We start from the raw sequence: 11,200 nt of genomic DNA on the forward strand, positions 1-11,200 counted from the left end.
AGCTTCTTACTGGAACAAAGCTTTGACTTTTAATTACAATTCTGTAAAATAAGGCAAAGAAGGGTGACAAACTTTATTTGTGTGTGTTTCAGACCCGTACTCTCGTGAATTCTGCATGTGCTTAAAATGTTTCCCTAAATATTCTACACACAGTATTTTCTAAAGTGAACGTATCTGTTTATAAGACTAGCCTAGTTACTCTTTGTTCTTTTCTTAGGGGCCCTTTTAATGAGCTGCAGTTAAAGGGGCCCTGCGCTAGCAGCAGTGGCCATTTTTGCCAAGGCCCCTTATATCCAATGGGTGAAAATAGCTAAACTGAAATGGCCGGGTAGTAAGTTTGCACTTGCACATGGCCATTTCGGGAGGGGGGGGGAGGGGGAAGCACTTACCACTACCCATTGAGATGGAGGTAAGGGCCTTAACCTGGCATGCATGACGCTGCCCGATTACCACCAGGTAATTACCCCCTATGGAAATATATTTTTCAATATTTGAGCTAGCGTGTCACACACAGTAAAAGGGCCCCAGAGAGAAACATGCTCTTTTTGTTTTTTTGCTTTAATTTTAACAAGTTTACTCAACCATTTGGGTGACTTAAACTTAGATCACTAACAAGCATTAGCATAATATCTATGTGTGCTTATTAGGTGTATCACTAGTATTATGCTAACATTGTATTATATCTCTGGTATTTGAATTTTAGTGCTGTTAAAGTGTATATTTTTTATCCCGTTTCATGGTAGTCCTAATATTAGGTTTCAATTTGCTGTTTCAAATCTACCTCATTTATTGTATTTATGTTTGTACTTGGTCATTTCACTATTGTTGTGCTGTAATTGTAAGTTTTATGTTCGATTGTACCTACTGTACACTATCTTTGGTTAATCTCTTCATAAATCCCAATAAGTAGCAGCAGCTGTCAAGGACTGGTTTGATATTACAATTTTCTTCTCATTTAAATTAACAATATGCAAAAAGAAAAATTCCAAGCTTCCAGGAAAGTCAAAAGAATGCAATCAAAAGACTGCAGGAGCCTAAGAGAAAGGGTTAGCTCTAATAATTGGGGCAAGCCCACATTGTGCTGCAGAGCTTGTTTTAAGGAATGTTAATACGTAGGAAGAACTCCGGATAATCTAGCGCCTCTCAGTCAAAGTTTATTTGTGGTAGCTGTAAAACTTCTGACTTGCTTTCCAATCACAACTTTGAAATAATAATAATAATAAAAAAAAATCTTTAAACAACCACCGGGAATGGAAGATAAATAAACGTCCTTTTGTAAGAGCCTGGTTTGGCGCGATTGAAGCTGAAATCCCCAAAGGCCTGAGCCCCTTCTCTCGCTCTCTCTTTTGTGTTAATGTTTAAAAGATTTTCAAATGCCGGAGTTTATTCCTACTGCAAACATTTCTATTTACAAGGTCAAGTGTATCAGCACTCGACAGGCTTAAGAGTGTAATTATTTATTTAAGGGCGTTTGAGTGTAGATCAGTAGCTCTGGCAGAAAACCAGGCTTCAGCCCACAGCTAAACAAATCCTGACAATAATACAAGTTCTTGGGCACCCAGTAGTTCACGGTTCTTGATTCCTTCCCCCCCCCCCCCCCCCCCCCCAGTAAGTCTGTGTTTTTACAACCATGTTTCATATTTTGATAGAGAAGCTTACAAGGGTTATTTTCAGTTGGTAGCTTTCTGTACTAAGCTTTTTTTTTTTATGTGGCAACCCGGCTTTGATTTATAACCATACAAACTTTATTTTCAAAAGTTAATTAACTTTGAATGATAACCACCAAAAGTTGCTCTTGGAGATCAAAATAACTTACATGTCATGTTTTATTAGGCCTAAATATTATATAATGTAAATGAAAACGAGACACAGACTTTTCTTTAAATGACTATTGTGAAGGTTGTTTCTATATTGATATGTTGATTATTCAATACTAGTTCCAAAAGTAATAATTCAGGAAAACAGACTAATCAAAGAATACATCAAGTCGCTAAGTTTTTTTTAAAAGGGCCATTTTATACTGTCTATAAAAAATACAAAGGTTTAAGGCAGCTTTAAAATGCATTTATACAATTCTACAATTTCCATAAATTCTCTCAAAAATAAGAGTTCATCAAATCTCTAAAATACACTGTACATTTGAAGTTCTATAGCGCATACTTCACAGAGTTATTGTTCATATTCCTAGAAACATAATGAAATTTGTACCTTTCAAGAGAATAAACAATATTGTGCACATAGGATGCAATTTAAACGCTAAACTTTTTTAAAAAATAAATTATTCCCCCAAAGCATACAATTTATAAAAAAATTTTATATACAAAGTACAGCGACTGGTAATAAATCCCAGTTTTAAATACATTTTATATAAAGATTTACCAGAGATGTACACCCCGATATTTCTAAAGGCAAGATTTTAAAAAATGTTCAAAATATTTATCTACAACATCTTGATTCTTTTCAAAAAAGCGTCTTTCGAAAATGGCAGTGCACAGCTCAATTTAACAGAAAATTTGAAATTTATCCTTTTAGTCTAAATCTGCATTTTTTTTCCACACTATGCTTTGAGTGAAACAGAAACCTGATGGTCAATTCAATTGTTCACGACTTTTGTAAAATCATGCTTCTGATATCACTAGGAATAGGAATGGACTTACAAGACAAAAATGTACCTTTAAGTTGTTATCCTGTCAGTTTACTCTAACCTCATAATTTTGGTAGCAAAGTTTGGCAGATCATCTCGTACTCAACTTTCATACCCCATGCTCCACAAAACAATATCACAATACATTAAGTGAAAAAGGAAGCAAAAACATGTCATGACTGATCTAATTGCATAGTATACTAAAGCAGTTCAGAGGCCTTTCTGGCCACTTTGCACCCTGCATGGCTATAAAAAATGAATGGAACCTATCCACGATGAGCAATCTGCAAAGGATGTCAACAGTCCCACAGTACAAGGCTCAGCTCAGTCTGAAAAATCATCGTGAATAACCTGCTTATTACAATTATGCAGGGGATCCTTTACTGTTCAGTTTACAAGGCTGACCCCCTCGGCGAACCGTGAACAGAGGCAGTGAAAGAAGCTTCCACCAACACAAATAAACAAAACAAGATATCATCCACAAATGCTGGCAGAATGGGGGCATACATGTTCCCAAATCAAAATGTTTAGCATTTGTAAGCAGTACTGAAAAAGAAGAGTGGGGGAAATCTCTCCCAGACAGGCAAAGGGAAAACGGCTGCAGCGTAGTAGGACCAGGAGCCAGCTGGACTATAGGCGGAGCAGGAGAGCGAGCGCGAGGCACAGGGCAAGAACGCGCGCAGAGCCCGGGCCGAGGCAGCCGCTCGCGCCCGAGCCCGCGTCGTTGCCTCCTCCTCCTCCAGTTCCAACTCTGTCGCCAGCGCCATCCGCCACTGGCTGCCCCCCGGGCTCCTGCTGCTCCTCGTCGAGAATCTCCTCGTACTCCTCATCGTACAAGTCGTACTCCGTGCCGCCGCTCAGCTCGGGTGCGAAGCAGAGGCGGGCCATGTTCTCCTTCACCGACTCGCAGATGGGCCGCTCGAGGCCGTCGCACACGCAATCGCTGAGCGGCAGCGCCTTGGGCACGGCGAGCATGTGCTGGATAACTGCCCGGCACTCGGCCGTGCAGCGCAGGCCGTCGAAGAGCTTGCCGCAGCGGCTCAGGTACTGCACCAGGGCCAGGCCGCAGCGCCGGTCCCGATCGCAGCGACGCCGCGCCTCCGTGCAGCCCAACACTCCGCCGCCGCCGCCGGGGAAGGACGAGTCGCCGCCCGCCGCAGCCCCAGCGCTGGAGGTGCGGGGCAGGCAGGGTTCGATGGCGCGCTTGGTGGCCCTGCAGGTCTCGTCCTGCGCACAGTCGCACTCCTCCAGGGCGGGCCCGCCGCGCGTGTGGTTGAGCTGGATGAGGGCTGAAATGCAGTGGCTGGGGCAGCGGCGCCGCGCCTGGGGCTCGTCGGGCGACAGCAGCACGGGCGCGCAAGCCTCGCCGTACTGGTTGTAAGCGTAGCTGCACTCGGGCTCGCGCTGGCACTGCAGCACCGCTTGCCAGCAGATGAGGCGGCGGCTCTGCACCGGGGAGCTCAGTGCAGCCACGGCCACGAGCAGAAGTGGTAGCGGCTGGGGGAAACGATCCCGGGGGCTCCTAGCAGTGACTCTGGAGCCCCCGCCGCCGCGCCGCATGGCACCGGCCACGGCGAAGAGCTAGCAGCACTCCTTCGGCCCGGCCTGGGCATAAGGGGTCTCTTCATAAATCCATGCACGCGCTCGGCTGCCTGTCCTTTTCTCGGTGCTTTACAGTTATGTTATTTTCGCGGGAGTCTTTTGTTGGCTCTTGCGCTTCTTTCCCGGTCTTAAATATTCTCGCTCACACAAGCGAAGCTTGTCCTAATGTCGATAGGGAGAAAAGTTGCTCGGATCGTGTCGGTGTTATTCTTCAACTGCATGCAGCCGCCCTGGATAACTCATGCTACAAACTTTTTTGTTGTTTTTAATGTCCTTTTCTATTTTATTTTCATGCAGATCAGTTAGGGAGAAGAGAAAAACTGTCCGAGCGTTTTCTCCTGTTAATTTCCACCTCCCCTTTGCTGCAAGATTTTTTTGTTTTTAAAGCTTCTCCTTCAGCTTTTCGGGCTTTAGCACTGGCACATCCGAGTTCATAACGGTCTGTAACATAAATCGTCCCATTCGATCGCGTCCAGCCGTCCAATTTAATCTCTTTGCGCTTCTGTGCGAACAAAACGAGGAGGCAGCTGCATACAAAACTTTGCAGAACCCACGCTAGCGAGTCCTCTACTGCAACTCATCCGTCTACAACCCCAAGAAGTTAGGGGAACTCGTTTGTGCACTTTTTGCAGGCTTTAAATACTGAAAGAGCACTCAGGGCATGCTCTAATGATCTCTCATTATGCATGCATGAAAAAGCAAATAAACAAAAAAAAAAAGTTAGCAGCGCAGCCTCCTACACATGCAAGCTTCTCTCGTTCTCTGCTTGCCTTCCATCCAGTTCCTTCCCTCCCCCGAACTGCCCTGTCCTGTGCTCAAGAGCTGTGATTGGTTCAGCCGCGTGTCGGGTAAACTCTCCCCTCCCTCCTTTGTTCTCTGACCTTGGTTGGAAGGAGCAGCTCCTGGGGATTGGTAGGGGCGAGCTCCTGGCTTGTGGACACACCCCCATCTTTTAAGGCAGCTCTCTAACTTTAGTCACTGCCCTTGGCAGCCGAGACTGTGCAGGGATGATGTTTCATGCTGGCATTCTGTTTATAATCTCTTTCAAAACATATAACGGTTTTAAACATGCAGATTTTCTAGCAGTAAAATTTATCCTAGAAGGATTGTTTGTAAGTAAACTGAATCCATTTTCACCTGGCATGCATGGTATTTTATAAGTGCTCTAACTTTTGATTGAGCTTTAAATTCTAGAGGCTTATACTGTGTGTTATAGAGATTCCAACAGTTCAATGTGAAACTGCAAATGATCCTGTATGCCTGATATTCACTTAAGTTTACCATACATTAAGATCTGATTGGAAAAATTCTATATGTAAAGCTAATATCAATGATCTATTTTTTCATTGAATAAACTGCCATTCTTTAATATTAAATGCAAAACACAGTTAGTTTTGAGCTTTCCCCCAAATCTGAATTGAAGCTGTTAATGCACTGTGCACATGTTTGTCTAGATTTATAGAAGGGCTTTTGGGCAAGGCAAACTATTAAATTGTACTGCAGTGTATCACACTAGTCCCAGTTGCCAGTTCAAAATTCTGCTACTGATTTTTGAAGTATTGAATTGGTTGTATTTCTCCAACACTTTTAGTTCCACTCTCAGATGATATCAACCTGGATGCACTTTAAGATCATCTCAAAAGCAGCTTGAAGTTCCGTCTTTCAGGCAGGTTCATTTAGAAGAGTGTTGTAAGCTCTTTTGAGCAGGGACTGTCTTTCCTTCATGTTCAGCTGTGAAGCGCTGCGTACGACTGGTAGTGCTATAGAAATGATTTGTAGTAGTTCTATATTTTATGTTGAACGGCTTAAATTGTGGAACAGCCTGCCTACTGAACTTTGTTCTGTGCAGAACATTGCCCAGTTTAAGAGAAAATTAAATACTCATATGTTTGTTCAAGCATATGGGTCATTAGATTAATGAGCTTGTGCTGTTTTTAGTGCATTGCATACTCTTATATTAGAGTTGTAGCAATGGATGGTTTTGTATTGGTGTTATGTCATATATTTTTGTTTTACTGGTGTATTTTACTTTGTATGTAATTTTGTTCCCTGCTTAGAAATGACTTGGATATAGTGGGTTAGAAATAAAGTTTTATAATAATAATTATTATTACATGATTGTGTACAAGTGGATTTATGTGTGTATTATGGGTTTTGTTTTTTCCCAATATGTTCTACTTTTAACGTATTTGGTCTGGCCAAGATTAACTCTTTGGTGGACCCTAGGCAAAAAAAGTGCAATAGGTCTCCAGCTGTAAATAAATACATTTTGAAACACAAATAGGGCCCCACATGGTTCTGACTGCAGAGAAAAACAGCAGAGGAAGAAGCAGCATATAAAAAACTCTGCACAATAACATTTGCCAACTAGAGGGCAGTGCACAGGGATGGGGAGACTAGACTGACTTGCTAGGCTGTGGTGGTTCGGTTTCACTCCTGCTTTTCTTTCTACCAGCAGCTGAGTTACAAGCACAAACATCCGCCTAGGATTCCGAAAGAGCCCCTCCTAAACATGTGGGCCCTAGGCACATGCATAGTTTGCCTATGTTTTGTACATGATCACATTTGCAAGACTTTTAATACTCTGTGTATGTATTTTGACAGTTTAAATAGTGCTGGTGCAGTGCCACCTTAATTACAGAGCAGTATGGGTTGTAAGCACAAGAGGCAGCTCTAATTGCTGTCTGTCAAACTCTGGTGCTCTTTTCACCCTGAGCTCCATCTGTCACAAAAATCAGACTAATAGTTTGCAGAGCCAAACAAAGCACAGGAGTGAGTGCCAATGTTTTGTGGGCTACAGGTTTCTCAATTTGTAGAAGAAAGCACCTTACCTTTAAAAACAATACATTTTGTGAAGGAGGCTATTTTTCAGGACATAGGGGACTGATCTACTCAAATTGATCACTTAGAAACAGTTTTGAAAAATCAGAATAAAAGTTATTTGTGGACTGCTCATAAATACTGGCCCCCTGGATTCTGTATCTGGCATTGAGAATTGCACGCCCAAGGTGCGTGCATGATTTAATTGAGGGTAAAGGGTAATGGGATTTGATGTACTGCTTTTCTGTATAATCAAAGTGGTTTACATTTATTATATGAAGGTACTTTCTGTGTTCCTAGTGGATTCACAATCTAAGTTGTTTTTGTGTGTGTGTGTGTGTGTGTGTGTTTGATTTTATTTGTACCTGGGACAATGCAGGGTTAAGTGGCTTGCCCAGAGTCACAAGGAGCTGCAGTAGGAACTGAACCCAGTTCCCCTAGTTCTCAGCCCACTGCATGTGTTATATTACACGCTTTTTGTGAACAATTATGATATACTGCATAAAATATATGCTATAAATTAAAAAAAAAAAACAAGGGTGATCCAATGAAGATTTGCACCACAACCATTTTCCTCTATATGAAGAAAGAACGATATGCTCTAATGGTGTGAGTTGCATTAAGATGTGATGATCCCCCCCAAAAAAACACTTATACATTAATATATACAAGTCACTACTGGTGCAGATTATGTAATTGATTTTCCTGCTATAATACTAATGTTTGGGACAATTATTATACAATAGCTACATTTGAGACCCCAAATTTATTATTTTTTTTGGTTTATTGATTGGAAATTCCATAAGGCATGGTACCTAACTCTACCAATGTGTAACTTAAAAAGGGGGACAGGGCCACGGATGTGTCAGGGGCATTCTGAAAAGTTGCGCATGGAATTATGGAAGACAGCCTCAGTGCACCTAAGTTAGGTGCCAGCATATACACTAGGTTTCAGCCGGAGTAAGTCTGGTAACTTGAAGATGCAGGAATCAGCGCTCACCCTTTGTAGAATTGCACTTAGTGCTGATTTTCTTTGGCACCAAATTTTGTGTACCACTCACTGAAAAGAATTAATGTGGGTGCGCTTACTACCTGCTATTTAGGAAACACTTGATGCTCCCACATTAACTCTGCATCATCTGGTTAGCGCACGCTAATCATAATGAGCTAGCTGGCTAATTCGGGAATGTCCACACCCTCCTCATGACACAACCCCTCTCAAAAATATTTATTAAAAAATTGCTAATTCATGGGTTAGCATATACAAACAGGCAAAATACAGCAAAATGCTTTAAGGCACTTGGGGCACATGAGAGAGAGAGAATGGTTGAAGGCACAGGGGGCACATTAGAGGGAGAGAGAGAGAAAGAATAGATGAAGCCAGCGGGGGGTGGGCACATGAGGGAGAGAAAATGGGTGAAGGCACATGGGGCAAATGAGAAAAAAAGAAAATGGGTGAAGGCACATGGGGCAAATGAGAGAGAGTGGGTGAAGGCACGGGGCAAATGACAAAAAAAGAAAATGGGTGAAGGCACAGGAGGGCACATGAGAGAGAGAATGGGTGAAGCAGAGGCATAGCCACAGATAGGCCTGGGTGGGTCTTGGCCCACCCATTTTGGACTCAGGCCCACCTAGCAGTGCTATACCTTTAACATCACTGGTGTGGAAAGGAGCAGGCTGGGCTCCCATGGTCCTGCATCTCTCTTCAGCATCGCTCTTGTGTGAACAGGTTCTCTGGCAGCAGCAGTGATTCCCACATGCTGCCTGCCACTAAGCTGAAACCTCTTTTTCTGCTGCATCCCACCCCCCTCTGTCTAAACTTCCTATTTCTGACTAAGTGGGATGTGGCAGAAATGAGGCTTCTTGCTTGGGGGCAAGCAACATGTGAGAATCACTGCCGGGGACCTATTCAAGCAAGAGCGACGCTTAAGGGAGGGAGATGCAGGACTGCATGCATCCAGCCTGCTCTTGCCGTTGCCACTGCCGGGGACTCATTCATACAAGAAGGACAGTTGTCAGGTGGGGTAGGGAAGGAGAGATGCTTCATGGCGTGGGAGGATTCAGGGACTATTGTTGGACATGGGATGGGGAGGGGAAGAGAGAATTGTTGGACATAAGGGTGGAGGGGAGGGGAGAACTGCTTCTGGTCCTGTAACATTCTAACTTTGTGGAAAGGTTCTGCCAATCCTAGTTATATTCTAGTGGAATTTGAAAGTTAAATCAACTGGAAATTCTTTGATCAGACTGTATCAGTTCTGGTCATACCTAGAGAACTTTTTTGGCTGACTCACTGGGACTTATAATCCCACCCACCCCATGGTTTTCCAGTCATAAATAGACAAGCCAAAACTCAATAACTTTACTCCTCAGTCACACACAGGCAATCTTGCAGACTGTTAACCCCATCATAGTACACCTGTTCATACCCATTTCAAACAGGGTGACTTTTATTCTCTGTAATAATTGTGGTGCTTTAGTTTCAAGGCCAATCATCTGGAGACTTAAGGCTTGTCCTATCTCTCTTCAGGTCGCTAGTTTAAAACAGGAGCTCAGTAAAGTAAAGCAGGAATTGGATGCACTTAAAGCAGCTTCTAGGACTGCACAGAATCATACCAAATTCTCACCACTGCCTCAAAGGATAAAACCACCTAAGAATAGATGGTTCAAGGTAGGCTCAGGCAGACTTCGTTATGTGACACACAAGCATCCGCCCTCACAAGTGTTGCCCCTACAGAATTTTTTTGCTCCATTACAGCACTGTGATGTTTCTGAAAATAGAACTGAGGTGGAAGAAAAAGCAATGAAGGTGGAACAAAAAGATGTGAAGGTACACAAAGAGAAAAGACACCCCCAAATCACTAATGTTGAAACACGTACCAGGAAATGTAGATGGAAAGCGATGACCACAAATGCAGTCTAAGCAATAAAGTTCATGACCTTCAAGCCCTGATGCTGGAGGCAGACATAGATATTGCAATCACGGAGACGTGGCTCACTGATTCCCATGAATGGGATGCAAACATACCAGCCTATAATCTATTTAGGAAGGATAGAGATGGTCGTAAAGGTGAAGGAGTAGCTCTGTATGTGAGAAATGATATTGCAGCTACTGAAATGACAGGGGCCTGGGGAAAGGAAGAAGCAATATGGATCACCTTAAAAAGAGATGATAGAACCTCTGTCCACATGGGTGTTGTCTACAGACCTCTGACACAATTGGAGGAATTAGAGAAAGATCTGCTGTTGCTGGGAGATTTCAATCTGCCGGATATAGATTGGAAGGTTCCATCTGCGGAATCGGAAAGAAGTAAGAGAGCTCGTAGATGCTTTCCAAAGTGCTCTGCTCGGACAAATGGTGACGGAACCCACGAGGGAGGGAGCGACGCTGGATCTGGTGTTCACAAATGGGGATAGTGTGTCAAATGTCCGAGTGGGTGCCCACCTGGGCAGCAGTGACCATCAAATGGTTTGGTTTGATATGACAGCTGAAGTGGAGGGCGGCCACTCAAAACTCAGTCCTGGATTTCAAGCATGCTGACTTTAGTAAAATGGGGGAATACCTGAGGAAGGAGCTGATGGGCTGGGAGGACATACGAGAAGTGGAAGGGCAGTGGTCCAGGATGAAAGAAACTATAAATAGGGCCACAAACCTTTATGTAAGGAGAGTACATAAAAGCAAGAGAAAAAGGAAACCGATACGGTTCTCCAAGCAAGTGGCTGAGAAAATAAAGGCTAAAGAGTTGGCGTTCCACAATTACAGAAAAACTCAAGAAGAGGAACACGGAGAGGAATACTGGATGAAACTGAAAGAAGCCAAGAGAGAGATACGTCTGGCAAAAGCGCAAGCGGAAGAACAAATGGCTAGAAAGGTAAGGAGGGGTGACAAAATTTTTTTCAGGTATATTAGTGAAAGGAGAATGGCTAAAAAGGGAATTGTGAGACTGAAAGATGCTGCGAACCACTATGTAGATAATGATGAAGAAAAGGCAAATTTGCTAAATATACTTTTGTTCTGTTTTTACAGAAGAAAATCCTGGAGAAGGACCGCGATTGACTGGCAAAAGTACATATGAGAATGGAGTGGATAGATCACCGTTCACAGAAGAGAGTGTGTATGAACAACTAGGAAATCTA

At 43.2% G+C, this 11,200-nt stretch overlaps 1 protein-coding gene across 1 annotated transcript; it reads right to left on the reverse strand.

Annotated features, from left to right (window-relative positions):
- Positions 1-2,462: 2,462 nt before the first annotated feature.
- GAS1 (growth arrest specific 1) lies at positions 2,463-5,011 on the reverse strand. Its single transcript, XM_030193687.1, has one exon. It carries the CDS (start codon positions 4,202-4,204, stop codon positions 3,275-3,277), a length of 930 nt encoding a protein of 309 aa, XP_030049547.1. The 5' UTR covers positions 4,205-5,011; the 3' UTR covers positions 2,463-3,274.
- Positions 5,012-11,200: the final 6,189 nt, after the last annotated feature.

This window comes from Microcaecilia unicolor, chromosome 2 (assembly GCF_901765095.1).
Source record: "Microcaecilia unicolor chromosome 2, aMicUni1.1, whole genome shotgun sequence".
Taxonomy (NCBI): Eukaryota; Metazoa; Chordata; class Amphibia; order Gymnophiona; family Siphonopidae; genus Microcaecilia; species Microcaecilia unicolor.